This window comes from Prionailurus viverrinus, chromosome D3 (genome assembly GCF_022837055.1).
Source record: "Prionailurus viverrinus isolate Anna chromosome D3, UM_Priviv_1.0, whole genome shotgun sequence".
In the NCBI taxonomy this organism is placed as follows: domain Eukaryota; kingdom Metazoa; phylum Chordata; class Mammalia; order Carnivora; family Felidae; genus Prionailurus; species Prionailurus viverrinus.
This window is the reverse complement of record NC_062572.1, coordinates 87,511,113-87,534,041: the sequence shown is the minus strand read 5'-3', so window position 1 is coordinate 87,534,041 and position 22,929 is coordinate 87,511,113. Positions and strand designations below refer to the sequence as shown.

At 37.2% G+C, this 22,929-nt stretch overlaps 1 protein-coding gene across 1 annotated transcript in view; it reads right to left on the bottom strand.

Annotated features, from left to right (window-relative positions):
- DOK6 (docking protein 6) overlaps positions 1 to 22,929 on the bottom strand; it is a 369,110-nt gene that overhangs the window by 240,874 nt on the left and 105,307 nt on the right. Inside the window, exon 2 of the mRNA XM_047828764.1 lies at positions 12,272 to 12,379. Within this exon, the coding sequence (XP_047684720.1) occupies positions 12,272 to 12,379 (108 nt within the window). The remainder of the gene's footprint in view (positions 1 to 12,271; positions 12,380 to 22,929) is intronic.

Below are 22,929 nucleotides of genomic sequence, written 5' to 3'. Positions count from 1 at the left end.
AAGCTGGGATCCTCCTGAAAACAAGACTGGAAAAGTGCAAGAGAACCTGCCTGCAGGTTAAGACCCTGGATGAATAGTTGAAATTATGGCTGTCTGGATATCCCATCAAATCTGGTTCTCAGGCAAGATAATACGGATGCCAAAAGCAGTGCGATGCATCCTTATAGCCTGTCCTAAGTGGTTTTGGAATCCATAGATACATACGTAGCATAGCAAAAATTTTTTTAAAAAGGACAAATTATAATCACAGGTGACAAAATTATCTGACAGTTCACAAGGAAGTTAAATGGTAAATCTGTCCCACTCATAAGCAAAGATGTGGAAGTTCTGCCAGATAAGATTAAGAGTCGAGTTACTTTACATTGTCCGTACAGACCTACACTTTCATATCTACTATCAACAACAAAACAAGTATATGGGTTTTTCTAGTCCGTCTGTATTATTTATAAAACTTGAACAGGTATCAAACGATAAAATAGGATAAGTAAACTCAAAAGACCCAAATTATACCAATTACATTATACCCCCATAATACAACATAACTAAAATTTATAATAAATGGATGATGAAATATTCCACACTTATAAAAGTAAATAACATATTTCTAAGAACATCTGAGTTAAAAGGAAACTATCGGTTAAGTTACAAAATACATTTTAATGAAAATGGGACAGTACACATTAAAATTTGAGACACTAAAAAAGAAATACATGAAAAACATGGGCTGAAAAATACTTTTCATGAATAAAAAAGGTTAAAAACAAAGAACTCAGGCATTCAGTTTAAGAAGTTAAAAAGAGAAAGAGCATTTCAATAAATAAGGAAATAAAAAAAATAATGGCAGAAATCACTGACATGAAGAAAAAAATGACAAGTTTCACAAAAGCAAAAATAACAAGTTTCCATATGGAAAGATTAATAAAAGGGATTTGTGACAAGTTAGACGAAAGAAAAAAGAAAGAAGGTGGAGATAAGTACAGCATTGAAAAGGGAAAAACTGAACAAACAAAACATCTAAATATTAATAAGCTTGCAAACAAATGAATACTAATTTGAAAACCTAGATGAAAAGATATATATTTAGAAAAATACTAAATGTCAAAAGGTGGCAGCAAAAAAATTAGAAAACTTAAACAAAACAATACATTCATCTCCTAACAGTTCATTTCTAGACTATTTCATAATTGAGTTTTACTAAACTTGCAAGATATGATTAATCAATATCTTCTGCAAGATATTCTAGAAAAAAAAAAGCAAACATGTTTTAGCTTTCTGAGCCTGGTCTAATATTGATCCTAACATAAGATATGAAAAATTAAAGTTATTTTACTTATTAATGAAAAAAAATCCCAACATGCAAGTAAGGTTTATTTCAGGAGTAAAAGTATAATTCACATCAGAATGTACCCAAATGAATTTCTCAAAATTACAGATTATATGAGAAAAATCACATAATTATCTCAGCAGATAAAAAAATCAAACCACTGATAAAGTTCAACACATTTTATGAGAAAGTAACTCATACACTATCAAGAATAGAAAGGAATTTTCTTTGTTTAAAACATTAAAGAAGAAAAAATACTTCCTGCACAAGCATTAGACACATTCCATTTATTAGTAGAAACTTGGCAGGTATGCTTCTATCGCTGCTTTAAGGTAAATATGTCCTGGAGAATAAGGAAAGAAGAAAAAAAAAAAGAAAGAAAAAGACTAGGAAAGAAATAAATGAAACTATCAATATTTGCAGGCAATGATCACTGACATACAGATGCTAACAGAGTCAACGGAAAAACTATTAGAGACAACAAAAGCTTTCAGCAATATTGTCAATTACAGTAAACACAAAAAAACAATGCAATTTCTCTACACTAGTAATTATTAATCAGAAAATAAAATAAAATACAACAAAATACAACAAAATACAATACAATACAATACAATACAATACAATACTACCTTCACAATAACAAAAAAAAAAACCCTATGAAGTATCTAGGAATTTTTTTTTTTGAGAAAAATTTAAACCTTGAAGAGAAGCTGAGTAAAAAGAGGGCATTATATACATGTTCTTAGACAACTGCTAAAGCAACTTTAAGAAATGAGAACCAAATGTGTTGTGGAAGAAATAGCCTACCAAATGTCCCAGCAGAGCGTGATAGCACGGTAACTGTTTAAAACAAGAGGCATGTTAGGGCTACAAGAACAAATGAGTAGACAGCACAGAATAGAGAAATCGGAGAAAACTGTGTGTGTTGTGTGTAATATATGTCACCTTAGTAACTATAAAGATAAAAAAAAGTTTAATAAATGGGCGAGTGAAAACTGACCCCTGAATGTTTAAAAAAAAATGAAATTCCTAATTCCATATACAAATCTGAACACCAGATAGATGAAAGGCAAAAATACTATAATGTTAACTGAATAAAATGTAGGATAATATCTTTCACGATGTGTGGGGTGGGTTAGTATTTCTTAAGGAACGACTAAAGCCGAACTCGCGAAAAATTTGAAAACATCCAAATTTGCAAATTTCTGTTTAATGAAAGACTCCACAAAGTTATAGACAGATGACAGAGGTGAGAAATTATTTACTGTGTCTAACCCTGAAGTAATCTAATATTTAGAAGAGACAAAGAAACCTTACAAGACAGCAAGAAAAATGCAGGAACTCTGGTAGGAAAGTGGACAAACGATATGATTGGGGAATTCCTGGAAGAATAAACATCGAAAGCAAACAGGCGTGGGGAGAATTTTTCAAATTAATTGGGAATAGAAAAACACATGGTAAAACACAACTTCATATCGATTTACACGCATCAGACTCAGAGAAGTCAGTAAATAATGGAAAGTGTCCATGGGAATGCGAGAGTACAGAACCCTCACACACCCAGTAGATGTGAAGAATGGAGAGGCATTCTGGAAAGTCACAGGTAGTACATATTTAAGTATTCATATAGCCTTAACACAATGATCTCATTCTTTTTATATGTCTCAGAAAATTTCTCATGTTGGGTCATAAAAACACAGTACAAAAATCTTAGTTATGGTATTGTTTGGGATAATGAGAAGTTCTAGCAACCTAGTTTCTGTTACTAGGAGAATGGAAAAGTAAAATATAATGAGTGGAAACTATAGGGTATCACATAACAGAAGCAAGTGGCAAAATGGACACATAGAAATGCAAATGGATCTTAAAAGCCACAACGCAGCATGAATAAAAATAAGAAACACAGTTAGAATAGAATAGTACTTAAGTGAATTAACAATGTAGTACATGTTCAAGAAATCAACAGTATACATTTGTAAGAATCCCACAGTTTCCCATGAAACTTATTATAATTATAATGATGATCTTTAGAGGAGGGGAGATAAATGGGGTTAAGGATGGGAATAAAACAGATTGATCAAATATTGCAGAAAAGGATGATGATAGCAGCCATCAAGTAATACAATGAACTCAATCTGCAGCTGAGTCTTATTATACCTGAAACAGAAAGAGGAAGGAGGGAGGGAAGAAAATCCACTTCCCTCAAAAAGAAGTCAACTGAATGATGATGTGTGAAATTCTAGCAAGTCAACCGCTATTAACAATTATATGCCTATTACAATTTACCCGGGCTCTGATTTGTCTTCAGCCTGGCTGTCTATGGCTTGGTATATGATACCACTTAACATAACTAATGGGTACAATTATGTTCCTCTAGTAAAGGACACAGAGTGGAAAAGAGTATTGGTATGATCATTAATATATATCCGTCCCAAAGAATACAAAAAAGCTGAAGAACACTATGGTTATTTTTCTAAGCTTATGAGACCAGTTCTAGGTGTGCCCTATTAGTTAACTACCAATCATGTTTAGCTAAGGTTTACCTATACACCTATAGCATCTAGACATGATATCCAGCATTATTTACTCTTTTTTATTTAAAATAAAAAAAATATAGTTTCAAGTACTGAAGAACTCAATTAACAATGACTGAAATCTTGCGGATGCAAACTGTGGCCTATGGGCCAAATCTGGTCTACCGTGTATTTTTGTAAGTAGAGTCTTATCAGAACACAGCCACAGCCATTTGTTTATATATTGTCTCTGGCAGTTGGATATACTCTAAGTGCAGAGTTGAAGAATGGCAACAGAGATCTTAGAATCTGTAAAGTTTAAAATTTTTACCATCTGGCCCTTTACAAATAAAGGTTTGCTAGACACTGATTTGAACAAACAGTTCAAACTTTTCACATAAGAACTCTGAAGTAGGCAGTTATTGGTGTTGGTCCAGTGGTTTGATGATATTAGAAGAAGCATCTCAGGGCCAAATATTTGTCCTACCCTTCTCTGTTCTCTTATGCTCATTTCCTCATGGGTGCAAAATGGTGGCTGCATTTCCAGCCATCATGTTTTCAATTTAGGAGAAAGGAATAAGGGACATCGCTGGCCATAGCAGAAAATAAAATCTCTTCTGTACCTTTTATCAGGCTTAAATTTGTATTTCATTAGCCAGAAAGGGACCTTTCTAACCACAGGAAGTATGAAAAAGTGACCATCCAGTTTTCCCTATCTCTATGATGGAGATGGGAAAGGAAGAAGTGAGTTACAAATGGGTGTTGAATTAGTTAAACCCCATGCCTGAAATGTCAAGGTTTCATCATGTTTCATTTCAAATACAATGTCTTTAATGTTTATACTTCCTACACATTATGAGGGAACAGTAGCTCTCTCACTTTGCCAACCGAAAAATTCTTTCCCAAATTAAAAATACAATGAAAATGTACATGATACACTGAAGTTAGATCACAACACAGCTACTCCAGGTGTACCTGACCTATCACTGGAACTTGTTAAAAGCAGTGTTTTCTCCAGCTGGTCACAGAGGAGAAGTCTGAGAGTTAAAGCTTCAAAGAATTCGTTGTGCCACTGCTGTGTTGGGGAGGGAAAGAACCACATGTCAAGGATTTCAGGTAGTCTCTAGCACTGAGAGTGGTCCCTTCTTGACCAGCCAACAGGGTAACGGGGGCATCAGTCATGCAGCTGAAGGAAACTAAAATCACCAACCATATTAGGCACTTGGAAGCAGACTTTTCTCTAGAACCACAAGACAACTCGGTCCAACTGACTTCAGTGCCCATGAAACCCTCAACAGAAACACCAGCCATGCTACACCTGTGCCCTACAGAACTGGGGGCTCATAAATAGGTGTTTTTTCAACCACTGAATTTGTGGTAACTTGTTACGCAACAATAGAAAATGAAAACTGTGCTATAATTATTGTTAGTGATTGTACTGCAAACTTTGGGGATAATGATGAGTCCAACTATATTGGTTTTTGCAAAATGGAACTGGAATAAAAGATATAAAGGTTGACTTTTTCGACCACTATCAGAGTTGGCTGTACCAGCTGTAAGCCTAGGAGAATATCATGGCCGCCCCGAGCTTAGGGGGACAGCTTCCACTACCCCCAGACAAACCTTTTACAAAAAGATAGAAAGAATCTGGAAATTTCCAGGTATGGCAAATCATGTTAAAATATAATCTAGTACACTGGACATGTAAATCTGATTAACCTGATTAAAACAGATTCTGGAAAAGGAGAAGTAGGAGAAAATAGATGCATTTGTAAGCAAACATCATCTCTCTCATTCTCTCTGAGAACAAAAACAAATAAACAAAAAAACAACAAAACAAGGAAGCAAAAAATAGAATTTCCCTGGACACTGGTTAGCAAGAATTCAACCATTTCTTCAGGAGGTCAAGTTATGTGTGACAATGATTGTGAGTAGAGCAAATGCAACTGTTCTCATCAAGACAAGCAATTTCACCACATTTCAAAACCCACCGTTCCCTAAATGAAGAACCTGTTCTCTAATCAATAAAATCAGTTTAGTGACTGCTACTGATTCGTAATCTTGGGTTGTTAGTGGAATCTTCAAATTCTGACTTTGTTTTTTGTACAAGTGTTACATGTAAAAAGGCTTTAATATTTCTAAATATTATGCGTATTAAACTAAATACGAAACACCATTGCTACTAATAAAAGTTTCTAGGTAGACATTTATAGTGAGGTACAATATATTAATTCAAGAATGAATCCTCACTGAAATATTTTTCAACTTGTAAGCTATAAATGAATATGCATTCATTACTTGTGGTATAATATGTGATTTTCCATGAATGGCAGAAAAACAATTTGCCTTCAGTGACCATTACGCATTAAGCGTGTCTCCTGTTACATCTGTCAGATACTGCACAATTAACCAGACTCTGGGTAAAAAAAGAGATGTTTCAAAACCAAAAATGCATTGATGATATTCCGAAATAATAAAGAGAATTGGATCTAATCCATTAAATAAATGTAAAAATGCTTCAGAAATGATGGAGATAATGTCATCACAGAGTTGTGCTATTGAATATTCTTCCTCAAATTACTATCTGATTTACCACATAAAATGACTGGTTTGAAGTTACAAGTTACGTTATCAGGCAAATTAGTCTCAAAATTTTTCTAAAGTTGGTATGAATTATTTCCCTGGCTTCAAAGATACAAAATCTGAGGCAGAAATGACTGGCACAATCATAGTTATTTTACAAGTTACATAGTGTCTTACATGAAATTATCATCTCACTTTGTGAGCTATGGTATGACTTGCATTTTACGCATAGTAGAGTGAGGGAAAGATATTATTTAAGTCATCTTATGTGTTTTTTTTTTTTTAGGTGTAGTACCATTGTGGATGACTGCCTCACACACAAACGGATAGTTTTAAAAAGTCAAATAAAGACAGTAATTTTGCTAACATAAATCATATTTCTGTATACTCTAAGTCAAGTCCAGATCAGTCTTATGGATATTTTCTGAGTCTGATTCCTTCTCAGTGAACCGATATCTGTTGTGGAGTAATGAGTTATAAACAAAAACCCTGATTACTGAGTGATCTAGTTTCCATGGCATCCTTCAACTGCCCAAAGTGATACTTATTGGAGATATCTTAGATGTTGTAAAATTTTAATTGAACTTGATTCAATATAACAAAGATTAAGTTTAACTCTGAGAGTTCCCTATTAGTATTCTGAGATCACAACTTTGCTGATGCCCTCCACGTGAAGCTCTTACCACCTGGTCTCTCTTGCTAAGTTTAGAGCTGTCCATTCACGACCCACCCATCTCTGTCAGAGACAAAAATTACACAGGGGGTGCATCATGTCTTGGGCATTTCCACCTTTCTTTTCCTCCTACATAAAATGCCACGTTTCATATTCCATTTCTTTAAGTCATCTTTCAATGACTAACATGTGATCAGATAATATGAATAAACCAATAAATAAATGATCAGGGGTTCATGTGTGACTGTGTCAAGAATCAATGTGTATGTTAATAGCTTAGTCAAAAAAATTGAGACTTCTTCAAGATAAGAGATTACAGATGGATGAATGAATGAATGGATGAATAGATGAATGAACAACTGGGTAAGATGCCCTAACGCGATCAAATGATTACCACTCTGGGAACTTCCAACAGGCATTGATTTTCTGGAATCACGTAGTCCTCATCACTGGAAATTCACATAGTTCTATCTTCATTCATTCTTGTCAGGAATTTTATTTATACTTTCCTCCCTACAGACAGCACTCATATTTATTTTATTAAAATTTCTATGAACTGTTTCTTTTTCATCTGCTTAGAAAATTAAGGAAAATTTATTAGCTGATTCTATGTAAATTGCTTTAGTTCAGTTTTCTTTGAGGATAAATTTGTTTTGAATATCTGTTATGACAATTATATACAGCTACATTTCCAATCCTAATGCATTTTTAATAACTTCCTTCAGCAGCCAGTGATTTGAATTTCAAATTTCTTTCTAGCAAGAAGTAAAAAAAAGTATATACCATTTTATAGCAGTTTCATATAAAAATTGATTTATGCAGCAAGATCTCTCTCACAGTAAACATATCAAAAGTCTAAATGGGACCATTAATACTCATAAGCTTTATAATATGTATGTTCCAGATAGAGTATAGGACAAAGTTAAAGTTGGGGAAGAAGTAATTCTGTCCTTAGCTATTTTTCATAAAGCCCCTCACTAAGGTTGGAAATATATCACTCATTTGATTACTTTGATTTAGTGCTATTGAGCACTGTCGCAGATTTTGGGGCCTATCAAAATAACTGACCAAGCACAAGTTTAAAGTATTTAATAATTAACAAATAGAGCAATTGGGGAATCCATATTAGTCTACTTTAAACTATCTTGAAAATGAAGATTTTGTTTTACAATTCTGGAGATCTAATATTTGAATTGACCATTAATTACTCAAAGGAAAACAAAGATTTTTAAAGTGTCAGCCTTTTACATAAAGAGATCTCCCTTTATTTAACCAGACCATGAGAGGGAACTGAGAAGTTCACAGCTCTCCAAAAAAAGGATTCATAATTCTTCTCAGGGAAAAAACCATGGGAAGGGATGGTTCAGTTTTTGATTTTGCAGAAACAAAAGTATAGGTCAGGATAAAAATATCATGAATATGTATTTGTAACTGCTCATTTGCCTTGATGGCTAGTTGTTCGGGGCTTGGACAAATTAACACCGTCTAACCTCTGGGGTGGTGTTTTCAGGAACAGCAGGATGGTAGTTTTCACAGTTTTCTTGTCGGGAAAATAAACAATTCTTTCTTTAGAATTGTTAAAACTTTCAGTTGGGAAGTTCCAGTTAAACAGTCTTGATAATCACTATAAAGGACTTAAATACTCTTCAGGATTTTAACATTTCTTTTACTAGCATTTCCTCCTTCAAGGGCCACTTTACATAATTTTCTATCATTTTTTGAATTAGTCGTTTTTTTTTTTCCCATCAAGTGTCAACTTTTTTGATTTGTTAACTCTTGATGAACTTAGATTTGAAATCCCTGTAAAATACCCTGAATGTCACAAGACTGGTACCCAAGTCCACGTCTTTCAGAGGAAAGAGTTTCGTTTCAACTGATCAAGCTTTCACAGACACACATTAGTACACACCCACCTTAACGTCACCATCCAGTAGCTCTCCTGGGCATTTTCAGTGTAATCTGCCTGCAGTTCTAACTGTTTAAGGAAAAATATCTATCTGAATGTGCCGTAGAGACACCTAATCTAACAGGCCAAGAAGGCCTTCTCTTCACCACTGAAAACTGCTCCTGTGCACAGGGTTCCTGTCTCTGTCACAGCATGACCACTCATCTGTCGCCCAGTCTGGAAAAGACAGCAACTCGTACTCCCCTCCCGTTTCTCCTATAGCCAGTCAGTGAAGGCTTGTGATTTTTACTCAAAGTCTGCTCTTTTAGTCTTCCCCATCTTCATGAATTTCACCATCCTCTTGTCTGTTGCTCAAACCCAAACTCAGGAATCTCCACGAGTCCTAACCTTTCACGAAGACCCAACATGGAGTCCCAAAGCACATCCTGTCAGTGTCCACACATCATATCCAGAATGCATCCTTCCATCTCCAGCTCCAACAGTGACACCTGTACCCGAGTCACCGTCACATCTAGCCTAGACTGAAAGGGCTAACACCAGAGCGCCTGGGTGGCTCGGTCGTTTAAGGTTCTGACTTCAGTTTGGGAGTTTGAGCCCCAAATTGGGCTCTCTGCTGTATCACACAGTCTGCTTCAGAGCCTCCCTCTCCCTCTGCCCCTTCTCCACTCCCTATCAAAAATAAATAAACATTAAAAAATGGCTTGGGGCGCCTGGGTGGCGCAGTCGGTTAAGCGTCCGACTTCAGCCAGGTCACGATCTCGCAGTCCGGGAGTTCGAGCCCCGCGTCGGGCTCTGGGCTGATGGCTCAGAGCCTGGAGCCTGTTTCCGATTCTGTGTCTCCCTCTCTCTCTGCCCCTCGCCCATTCATGCTCTGTCTCTCTCTGTCCCAAAAATAAAATAAAAACGTTGAAAAAAAAAATTAAAAAAAAATGGCTAACATTTACTAAAACTTACTATATGCCAAGTAACTAGTTGTATACTTAGCTATAAAATTTAATTTGTTAATAATATCTTATTATACTTAATCTCATTTTATGCCTATAGTACCACTTTTTTCCTTACAATAACCCTTCTTTGGGTTATAATTGGTTATACTATTATAATCTGAATCTAAAAGAGGAGACAAATTAAGTGCGTAAACAGTTTATGCAATTTCCCACAACTGTTGAATATGCAAGCTAGATTCTAGAGTCTACAATCTTACCCAGTGCGTAATGTGGTTAAGTGGTTTTTATTCCAGCTTGATTATTGAGATATAATTGGCATATCACATTGTATACGTTTAAGGTATACAATGTGGTCCTTTGATACATGTGTACATTGTGAAATGATTACCAAAATAAGGCTAGTCAGCATCTCCCTTCCCCTCTGGTCAGAGGATAAGATGAATAAGTTCTGGAAATTTAATGTGCAGCATGGTGATAACAGTTAACGATACTGTATTATACACTTGAAAGTTGATAAAAGAGCAGATCTTAATGTTCTCATCACACACACACACACACACACACACACACACACACACACACACGAGATTAAGATTCTTGATCTTTCTCAACAATTTATTTCCCAGGGTGATCTTTCTCCTTCTTGAGGATTCTGCCTGAGTCTTGAGTGCATGGACTCTGGGTTCGCTGGCTGAAGAGCATCCTGCATTGACCAGTGGACAGGGGTTCTGACCAGGAATCCAGAGTATAGACTTTGCTCAGCCTTTCAAAATTTTATTCAAAAACTAAAGGTCACAGACTCACGTTTCACAACTTTGCAGTTTTTCACAAAGTCAGGTTTAAAAATATTGCCATGATCACAACCTTAATACAAAATACCAGTGTAACTTTAGACTCCAGATAATTTTTCACGTAGAAAGAATATGCACACTATCTTTGATACTCTATCTCCAGTAGTCTTCAAAAAAGGCATGTAAAGAACACGTACACATGAGAAAACCAAACTCCCGTGAGCTAGTAAGTGGTTGGGCAGGAACGTGAGCTTGGATTCTCTGACAGTAAATCTATACTAATATTTAGAATACCTCATAGAGAGTTAAAGAAATTCAAATGTTACGTTCTCTGATACAGTTTCAAATAGAGTAGAAATTGCTGCTAGTTACTTGTGTAACAGAGTTGGTTAGTCCATTAGTGTAGAATAATCCATTTTTAAAAGGACTTTATCGTTTAGAGAATTTTTAAGTTCACAGCAATACTGAACTCAAGGTACAGAGATTTCCCTATTCCCTCCCCCTTTAATAACATCTCACCCCAAAGTGGTACATTTGTTACAAGTGATGAATTTACTTCGATGCAACATAATCACCCCAGGTCCATACTTTATGGGAAGATTCATCCTCAGCATTGTACATTGAGTTTGGACAAATTTCTGATGACATACATCCTGCATTATGGTATCATAGAGGACAGTTTCTGTGCTAGGTCTATTTATCCCCTGCCAAGTCCTGGCAAGCACCCTATTTTTAATAAAAGGAGGAATTAGACCATATATCACATAAAATAAATTCCACAGAATCATTACATCATTCAGGGTAACTACTCTGTACTACCAACCATGAGAAATTAGATGTTTTACGGGGCTTATTGAAGCATTTCGGCAACAAACAAAACTGCTTCACAGTTCTGAGTTCTGACCGGGAATTCTGACCATCTAATTATCAAGTACTTACCTGTGTTTTGATGTTATCACCAAACACAACGCTAGGTAGCAATTTTAGTATCATTCTAGGGTTGTTTCCTACATACTTTTAATTCTTGGTAAATGGATATTTCATTCATGGAATGTGTGGCTACATCTCTACACATCAACATATTCGATGATCCTTTCCTGTTAAAGCCATCTAACAGCAAATACTATGTACATTAGCAGAGCCATTACACTGTTAATGCCAGCCTCGAAAGTTTTATCTCCTAAATATTGCCCACAGTGTAAATCAAAGTAACAAATGCACAATTAACCTGAACAGAGGGAAAATGCCTACTCAGCACCTTGGGAAATGATATGGTTGAATTATGAGTCATCTCATTTTGCAAAGTAGCAATAAAAATGAGTCTTTCATTTTGCAGAGGAACCACTGGCATTTACAGCAGATGATTAAAATAAAGGAGAAAAATAACTTTTGCATTTTATCTGAACAGGGACATTTTATCCTGGTTGTGCATTCTGCCTCTGCAGATTTCATCTATCAAAAGAAACGTCTCCATGAGTCGTTGCCAAGGGGTCCCAGTTATTCCCCAGCGATTCCAAACACAGTGACTTACCTTATGGAAGTTTCTGAAATACGCTGCCTTTTCATCTGGAAATTTCTCCAGCCTTCTGGGTCCTTTACTAGAAGCTTTCTTGAAAACCAACCAGCATCGTCTGAAAATCTGAAAGCAAATGAAGGAATCTTATTATCTACCTTTCCGCATGAGTTTTGTAATGTCAGGAATTTACCTATTCAGTTAACCCGTTGGAAATAATTTTTGTTAAATGTACTGATAGAACATTTTTTGAGTCTAAACCAGGTTATTCATCAATATCACAGCAAACTTTTAAAAACACAATATTTAATTTAAAAATGATATTTTGTGAAAAGATTTTATGGTTTGAGGTTTTCAATGCGCTGGCTTCAATCGTTTTTAATCTAATAAAATCAAATGGTGTCAATATCGCATAAAATATTTATCTCAGCGTGCCAGTGACAAACAATTTTGTTTTCCATGAGTCACGATTCATGAGATCAATGCACTTTCCTAATGCTCTATTTTCTATCTTTCAAATATCAGCACATTTAAAACTGCTTATCTTGTAGGATTCGTTTGTTTTAAAAGCCCAAACACTCATATATTAATTTAGAAAGCAGGAAGATAGGTGTTTTTATAATGGAAGCATCTGTTTTACTCTTTTATACCAGAGAGTAACCGGTATCTGTTAAATGCTTATTATGTGCAATGCATCTAAAAATTTATATACACATGTAATCCTCATTTCTACTACATGAGGTAGGTTTTCTTCATTTTAGGATAAAGACAGTGACAGTGTCAGGATTTGAACACACCTCTGTCAGAACACACATCTCTTCAGCTTTGGTAAAAAAGCAGGACTAGTAATTACACACCTACAAACCATCATTCCTAGGCTTTGCCCTTGTTTCATAGGACTAATTAATATCGGACTGTTAGCCTGTCACCTGATGCCCACTCTGTCACCCTCCCTCCCCAGGTATGTTTAAAGCAAAGTAATAAAATGAGTCTCCTTTCAGTGACTGGAGAGTTCTAGCAAGGCAAATGGGCCACAATTTTATTTTTTAGTTTTTTTAAGTTTATCTATTATTTATTTTTGAGAGAGAGAGAGAGAGAGCACAAGCGGGGGAGCGGCAGAGAGAGGGAGACACAGAATCCGAAGCAGGCTCCAGGCTCTGAGCTGTCGGTGCAAAGACCAAACGTGTGGCTTGAACTCACGTTTGATCTCACTGTGAGATCATGACCTGAGCCGAAGTAGGACGCTTAACCGACTGAGTCACCCAGGTGCCAATGGCCACAATTTTAAATTTCAACATTTAGCACAGTTTTGCTGGAGTATACATTCTCTATAGCCCTAAAGAAATGCACAGAAGAGGGGAGCCTTGGTGACTCACTTGGTTGGACATCTGACTTCGACTCAGGTCATGATCTCATGGTTCATGGGTTCGAGCCCTGCATCGGGCTCTGAGCTGACAACTCAGAGCCTCGAGCCTGCTTTGGATTCTGTGTCTCCTCTCTCTCTGCCCCTCCCCCACTCATGCTCACACACTCGTTCTCGCTCTCAAAAATGAATAAATGTTGGAAAGAGAGAAAGGAGAAAGAAAGAAATGCACAGAAGGAAGCATCAGAGACTTAGATCACTGTATTTCTCTTCTATTTTTTTATTCAAACTGTAAAGTTGCTACACTATGCTTTTCTTCTTTTTCTTCTATTCTTTTCTTTTCTTCTTCTTCTTCTTTTTTTTTTTTTAACTAATACTGGCCAGATAATATAATATTTTTTGGAGCGTGCGTTGTTCATTACTGGCTAGAAGACAGTGTTTCCCATGTTACAAGGTACTCTTTGACCAATCGTGCGGAAGATCTCTCCTCAAAACAGAATAAACAGAATATCAAGGCTCACACTTCCACTTGACTCTTGCTACCTTTTTAGCTCCTTCCTAGTAGCTTCAAAAAGCATCTGAAGGACACTCCTGAGCTTCGGCACATGTGCACGCATCTCTCCTTCTCAACCTGCCTGAGATACACCTCCTGTGTCACAGGATTTCTACCCACATACCTGGAAATAAGATGTCACATCACCCCCCTCAGATCTCCTCATATTCTTCTTACACACTTGGGGTTAGCACATTGTGTTTTAGTTACCTATGTATTTGGTGGCCCCTTACTGATCTCCACCCTCACAGTAAAATACTATAAAGCAATTGTGAATATTGATTATAATATAATATCAACATGTGGTTTATTTAGCTTCAACTCAGTTCTCCATGGGTTTATTCAGCATTATAGATTCTGTTCTTTAAACTTTAGAAAGGTCTTTATATTTTAAGTAAATTTAAGGTAATGAATTTAGAAAACACGAACATACAAGAAAAGGCAGCTTGGTATCGTGGAAGATAAGTAAAACTTTGTGTTAGTTTGCACACTTGGGAGTTCCCTGGGTGAAATCTGGTCAAGGAGAGACCCAAGAAAGAGGCAGGCCACCCCAGGTCGGTAGGTGGCAGGTTTACTGAGCAAGGGAGCTCATATACTAGGCTTATCTTGGGTGGCCACAAGGTGCTGAATCTTAAAAAGTACACAGAGAAGCCTTAATGGGGTTCAGTCACATATTCAGTCCAGATGGTCTCAACAACACATTGCCTGTTCAAGACTGTGCTTGAAATGCTTCTGCTTACAGGTACGGTGGAAGGTGCCCTCCAAGGACAGGGTAAGGTGAGGAACCTCTGACTGCTCCGGTCCAGCCCTCAGGTCAACTGGTGGTAGCATCCTCACAATGACCTCTCCCAACATGTTGGAATCCAACAGATGGATTCACATCATGGCTCTGCCATTTACTAGCTGTGCAACCTTAGACTAATCATTCCATGTCTCATAAAGAAGGGACCTCATAGGACAGAGGGAAGAGTCAACAAGATGAGCCCACATCCTAGTGCACAGTAGTTTCCTAACAAGGTCAGCTCCTTTAACTTACAAAGTAAGTGCAATTTGCCACAGAGGACAAAGCCACACATAGGGACACTTTCTTTTACTAACGACACATAGTTCTAACAAAATGCAGAATCAGAATATTCAGATCCAAATATTCTGTGGTCAGAACAATTAGAGCACCATATACAAATTTTTAAAAAATAAAAATAAACACGTTAATGATCTCTGAATCTCGGAATGCGGAACCATAACGACTGGACTTGGAATTCCAACTCGATCCCTTTTGAGAGCCATTGTAACTTCTGGGCAAGTCACTGAACCCTCTAAGCACGTATCCTTCTCTTGGCTGGTGGAAAATAATGCCTATAACATATGATTAATGTGACAGTGAACAGAAACAAAATATACAAAGTTCACGCCTCTGTAAGGCTACAGAGGAGTCATGAACTAACAGAGGGTAGTATAATGCAAAACTGATAAAAATACCCTTAGCAGCAGACTTCGTTCAGCACATCCATAACCATTATGGATATTTATATACATTATAAAAAGCATTGCTTGTAACAACATCCTTTTAAAGGTCTCAAATAATTCCAATAATTATGGTTATTATATTATATATAATATTAACAGACAAACTAAATTCTCTGTTGAGTGCAAGTGAGTTCCTGTTAATTTCACAATAGTTTGAATACTATTAACCTATATGGCTATTTACATTTATTATTACACAGCTGAATGAAAGAGGAAAAAAATGCATTCATTTACTCTCTTCCTAAAATTACTCCTTCCACAATACAGTGTGAATTTTTGCCCAGAATGAATCATTTCCCTCAGTCATTAGTATAAGTCCCACACATTTGTATTGGGATTGAGGGTATTTTACTGCAATGCCCAAGAATATCATTCTTTAGCCAGAACATCTTGATTTTAGTGCATATACTGCTATTTTTTAAATGCCTGTCTTGCAGAAGTTATTTTAACTTCTCTAGTATCTAACTTCCTTATCTATAAATTAAGACCAATATATCTCATGAAGTTGCTATTTGAGGATTTACAAAGATAACCTGCAGAAACTGTCTAGAATACGAGTTTGTCACATTGTCCACACTCTTATCTGAAACTCTTGGGTTTTGAACACCGCTACGAATTAAATTGCATCTCTCCTAAACTCTCACGTTGGATTTCACACCCTCAACGCGACGGTATTTGGAGATGGGGCCTCTGAGACGTAATCAGGTTTAGATGAGGTCATGAGGGTGGGCCCCTCAGGAGGGGGTAAGTGCTCTTATAAGAAGAAACCCCACAGAGCTTGCTTTGTCTCTCTCTCTCTCTGTGCTCCCACATACAAAGAAGGAAGTCATGTGAGCACACAGAGAACTGGTGACCATCTGAAAGATAGGGAGAGGGCTCCCCAAGAACCTGACCATGCTGGCACCTTGATTTTGGACTTCTAATCTCCAGAAGGATGGGAAAATAAGTGTCTGTTGTTTAAGCCACTCAGTCTATGGTATTTTGTCATGGCAGTCCAAGCTGACCAAGACAGATACTTTAAGATTTTGTTTTTATGAGCAGAAATGGTGGTGGTTGGTTGGTTGTGGAGGTATCTGTAGGAGTAGTGATATTGTGGAAACGAAAAAAAAGTTACATGAATCTGAGTAGAAATTTGAGGGATTAGAGCAGATCAATAAAAATATAATTGGCAAAATGAGATGTATATAGAGTTTCAATATGATTTCTATTTATTAATAGATTTAGAATCTTAGTGAGGCAGGAAACTCTCTTTGAAAGGAATTGAGACCAGATCCCTGGTAACATGGTTTCTGTTCCTTCCTATGGAACAATGCTTTCCCCTGTACCCTTTGCACTTTATTGCTCATAGCTCTCAAGCCATGATGACGTCAAATAAAGCTTTATGATATTCATGGAAATACACAAACACACTCACTGACTGCAATGCCCATCTTGTGTGACTACAGTTATTTTCCATTAAAATGTCAAAACGAGTTAAATATGAGTTGGAAAGCGTAAGTGTTTCCATTTTGGCACTCTGTATTGCTATAGAATAAATCTGGTAATGAATAATAAAAAGAGTGGATATTTTCAGTAGTATCTTGTCTATCTGCTATTACATTAAGAGATACAACCACATAAAGCTAAAAATTATTGTTAAAGACTTGATTTAATAAACTGTTTACCAAGCAGAGGCCCTTAAATTATCATTTTCTTATTTTGGAATAATTTTAGATTTACTGTTGAAAAAATGGTACAGAGAATTCCTAAAAAGACTTTACCCAGCTATCCCTAATATTCACATCCTAAATAACCATGGAATGTTTTTCAAAACTAAGAAATTAACATTGGTAAAGTACTATTACCTAAATGACAGAGTCTATTGAAAAATCACCTGTGTTTCCACCAATATCTTATTCCGTTTGGGGATCCAATCCAGGACACCACATTGCATTTAGTTGTCCTATCTCCTCAGATCCCTCTGATCTTTGATAATTTTTCAGTCTTTTTCTTTTTTTTTTTTTTTTTTTGGTTTTCATGGTCTCAAGAGTTTTGAAGACTATTGGTCAGGTATTTTGCAGTGTTAAAATTAATACACAAAAGTCTCATTTAAAATGGAGTCAGGAGGAGGGCACCTGTTGGGATGAGCGCTGGGTGTTGTATGGAAACCAATTTGACAATAAATTATATTTAATATAAAAAATAAAAATAACAATAAAAAATTCTTCCCTAAAAAAAAAAAATAAGTACATAAAATGGAGTCAGGAGGCCAGAAGGGGGAGCACTCACTCACCACCACTCTCAGTCACACACCTCTCCGGGAAGAGATGCCCCTTGCAAATGCAATACTGCTTTCACATTCCAATAGGAAGAGGAACATTTCCTTCCTTGCCAGGCAACCCAGCCCACGAGAAGTTGGTACCACCCTGGACCCTCGCTTTCCTTCAGTGGACCTTTGTCTCCCTCCCAACGTCCTCCATTTTCTTTATAAAATAATGTCTCTCTCCTTTGCTTATCGGACTTGCCTGGGGCTTTTGCTATAGCTTGCTTACTCTGAATTGCAAATCCTCTGCTATTCCCAAATAAACCCATTTGCTGGTAAAATAACTGACTGTTTTGTTTTTAAAGTGGGCAGGGAAATATCCACGTAGATCAGTGTCTGCCATGAAATAAAAGAATAAAACGAATAAAAGAACCTCTTTTAAAATGAAGTCAAAGACCAGAAGGGGGGGCTCTCACACCCTGCCACTCAGCCACCCTTCCAGGACTCCACAAAAAGAAAAGTATCTTGCATCCCCAAAGGAAGAGTCCTACACTAGCCTCCAGCAGCAGAGGAAAGGAAGATTTTCTCCTTGCCTGGCAACAACCCAGCCAGGGAGAGGCTGTCACAAGTCAGCCAATGAGGAGCCACTATACTCTGAACCCTGTTTATTCCCAGGGACTTTTTTTTATTATAACAGCCCCAGCCATTCTTCTCCTTTGTTCTCTAGACTTGCCTGGGGTTCACTCTCAAATTACAATTCCTCTGCTATTCCCCCAATAAACCCATTTTGCTGCTAAAAATAACTGGCTGTTTCATTTTCCGGGTCAACATTACAAAGTTCCTCAATTTAGTCTGTCTCAATAAGTTCTTTTTTTATATTTCAAAAGTCTAATGAAAATCTCACCGTAAAGTGATGAAAACACATAGTGTATTGGGGAAAATGATATAAATGCATCACAGCTCTTTGGACTATTTATACTTTGACTAGAGGTCTAGTTGAACCCTTAAACTTAAATCAGTAAAAGAATAATTTAATAAATGCTAATGAATGCCGAGGTTTTCCGTTTTGCTTTCTTTTCTTGTTTGATGCAGTTTTCCAAAACGTTTTGCTTTGTCATCAGAGTAAAATAATAAAAAGGGCTCCGGTGCTGAGACTTGGGAAGTATTCTGTGTCAATGTAAAGTCAAATTCAGCATGAATCAGCGTTCTAAAAACAACCTTCATGCTAGCAGCATAAATAAGCCAAAGCATGAAGAAATCACTTCTTTGTTACTCTTCATCAAACACGATTTTAATAGTGCACTGTGTTCTGCTTTAAGCCCTAGAAGTAGTGTCTTATATAATAAGTATGCTGGAGAAATTCCAGAGATGAGCAGTAAAATGATTGCTTGAGACCAGGGAATCACTCCTCTGAGGAACAAATAAATAAATAAATAAATAAAGGAGTAGGCTTTATTTTGCTTATAAATGAAAGATACTAATTCTTCAAGTACATGAAAGAGAACCACAGAAATGGAATTAGATACCTTGTTTTTATTTTTGTCCCAGGACACAAAATAGTAATAAATGCCTTTTGTTAGCAGTATGCGGGAGGGGCTGGTACAGTCTCCTTTGTCTGGTTCTTCAAGGGCATCGAAGATGCAGGGACCATTTGGCTGGTTAGCAACAGATCTCAGTGCTTGCAGGAAGATGCACTTTCCTCCTGTGTTCTGTCCCTTAGCTGATGACAGTCTTGCCTGTCCCATCATAGCTCAGGATGCTGTTTCACTCTCTCAGGGATTGGCAGATCTCACCTTCTCTTTCAGAGTTATCTCCCAAACATGCCAGTTGTCTCACCAAGCAGGCTCCTGAGGACTCTTCAGATTTTCCTTCTAGAAAATTCCATACTGTTGCCAGGACTCCACAGACCCCCAGGATCCCCAGATGTTCCATGGGCTCAGTTTTCCACTGCATTAGGCAGCTAGCCAGCTTGCCACAATTAAATACCCTCTTAATTCCTTTCTATCTGATGAAAACCCTTTTACCTCATAGCAATCTCTTTTCCTTAGTGTTTTCTCTTTCCAAGGTGATTTTACACAAAGGACATCCCTTTTCCATTTAAGACTCACTGTGAAGTAAATGGTGATTTCTTGGCTTTATTTCACAGCCATAATTATGTGTTTTTAGCTGGGACTCGTTCACAAGCGTACCTTCACCAAAAGTCGGATATAATGGACCTTTTCCACCATGTTGACCTAGTGAACTCTTCACTTCAAATAGGATTTGGTCAGAAACTCAGAAGAATTTCTGATTATAGGAACTGTCAAACCCGAGGGTCCACTGGACTAAAGGGAGTCACGGAAACTTCATCTCTAGAGATTTTAAAGCCTACAGAAGAAAGTGGCCTATGTGGGAGTGGCTTTTATTTGTATTCCCTTCGGAAAGTAAGATAAGATATGAATGATAACTTGGGGTACAGGACTCAATTACTTATTTATAACTGTGTATCAGATAAACAAATCAGCAAAACCAAATAAGCAAAGCCCATCCAGGAACAGACACTGCAACTAGAGAACTTGTAGTTCTGAGCAACTCCAAGTGGTAGTCCAGGGTCCTGGTCCTCTCGCAACATATGTACGGTACTAGCGAGAGGCACAGTTTTGTGAAAAGTGGTTAATACGTAGGATTCAGTTTAATGCACTGATAAGGTTATCTTTGGCTATCACTTCAGTATAGATATGAACTTTGGTATCTTTCAATGCTGGCCTATATTTAATTGCTGTTAAACATATACCAACACCAGAATCACTCCCAAACACTCATTCAAAAACTATTTGAGAATTTTATATTTTGTGGACATAGTAGAAAAAGGAAAGGAAGGAAGGAAGGAAGGAAGGAAGGAAGGAAGGAAGAGAGAGAGAGAGAGAGAGAGAGAGAGAAAGGATAACAACCACCAAAATTCTATTCTTAAGGAAATAAAGTTCCTGCTTTGTGCAGGATTTCTTTTTCCTATCCCAGTGGATAGACAGGTGATAGCAGATAATTACGTGAATTCGTAAGTAGTCTTTTCAATAGTGCTAAGCCCTGTGGAGGGAATCACAGCACAAGGATGGGGAGGGGAGGGGAGGCTACTCATTCAGCACTACAGAAAGAGACAGGAGTGATGCGGACATCTGGGGACTGAGCCCTGCAGTCAGATTTGTGCACGCACAAACCCCAGATGTGAGCCCTGCATCATTCGTGTTATCTAATGCAACATAAAAACATTGCTGTATACTAACATTGAGATAATGCTTAAAGAACAATATGTAAACCTCAATTTCTCTCATTTCATGTAGTTGGGATGAGCAAAGTGAATGTGCTAGTCTTTTCCGTTTCTATTATCTTGCTTCCACTTTGTCTTAATTACGCCGAAAAACAATTGTGAAATTCACAAGGGCAAAGGATGATTTCCCCAGTTCTCACCAATAGCAATTTGTGAGGAGGCCAAGTGTTTTGTCTTTTTTCTCGCCTGAATACATACAGTTCTCTTGACTGCGTTTGTCTACCAGGCCATCAATGAAATACTGGGTGAGAATACACACGTGGCTTAGAGTCACAGCCAGACATGAAATGCTTCACTGCGGTAGCAAGTTTTAGGTTGAGAGTGTGAAATTGTCATCATTATCATGAGAATGAAAGCTAGTTGTACAGCAGGCCTGCTGAGCGGTACCCCAAGCAGGTGGTGGTTTTTGGAAACAATCACAGCACTGGAAGGAATCTCACAATGATACTCTTTCAGCTTCTGCTTTCAGACAGGCCAACACTGGCACAACAGAGAACAAAAATCCTCTCCCTTTGCTCAAGATCACCGGGAAAGAACCATGTCTTCCGAGCTGTAGTTTCTCTCAAGTCAGAATATCCCTTGGCTGTATACTAACGTGTGATTTTGAAATTCATGGTCTTTTACCTTCATCCATCAGTCGTACAGGTGGAATTCAATCATCAGGAAAAACAGCATTCCATTAACAAATCCAGTTTGTATTTATTTTATGAATCCAGTTAGTACCGTGTTCAATCATGCCAAGAGGTTCAGGATCACAGAAGAGTTTTGGGATCACAATTTCAAACGGATATTTTGACCAGTAAGTAAAAGTCAAATGTCCAAATCAAAGCGCAAAATATTTCCTCTTCATCTTACTTCCCCTCCTGGGTTTCGTATTTCTTCCATTTTTAAAGCATATTTTTAGTCACACAAGCTTCAAATCTTGGTGTTGCTATTGATTCTCCCCTTCCCTTATCTAAACCGTCCCCAAATCCATCGGTAAAACCCAGAAGAGACGCCACTGTGATATTGTGAAATGACTTGAATTGAGAAAAAAAAAACACCTAGGAAAGAGAAAAGACTAAAAATAAACATGGTAGAGGACCTTAAAAATCAGAGAGAGCTTTCATTTGCTGCAGCAGGAGTCAATGACCAATTTATTAAGAGAGGGATGCAACGGAAATCATATTGAAAGGATACCAGACCAGCCTCAGGGTTAAAATGGCTATGACCATACAGAAATGTCCTCGGGTAATTAGCACATTGACACCACAGAAAGAGAGTCAGTGGAAACAAAGAAGATGAGCCCAAGATGAAAACCATTACTGGGGAAATTTACAACTTCACAATCAACTAGACAGGAGTGAAGCCACAGATGGATTCGAGCTACATCTAAGTTTTCATACCTTCGTAACTAAATGAATGATGGCATTTACGCAATTGTCAAAACACCGGAGAAATGTGTTTAGTCGTAGGTGTACTGAGTTCGATATGACATATAAACATTCGCATTAAGAAAACTGCTCTTGACAAAGTTATAAACTGCAGGCTTCCTGTAAAATGGATGCTTTCTAATCTACCTCTTAGAATAATTCCTATTAACTATATCTTCCTCATGAAAATATTATCTTCCTCCAGCCCCTTGATACAAATTTGCAGACTCATCCAATGTTGATTCCTCGCCTGCTACTCAATATTTAGTGCTTTT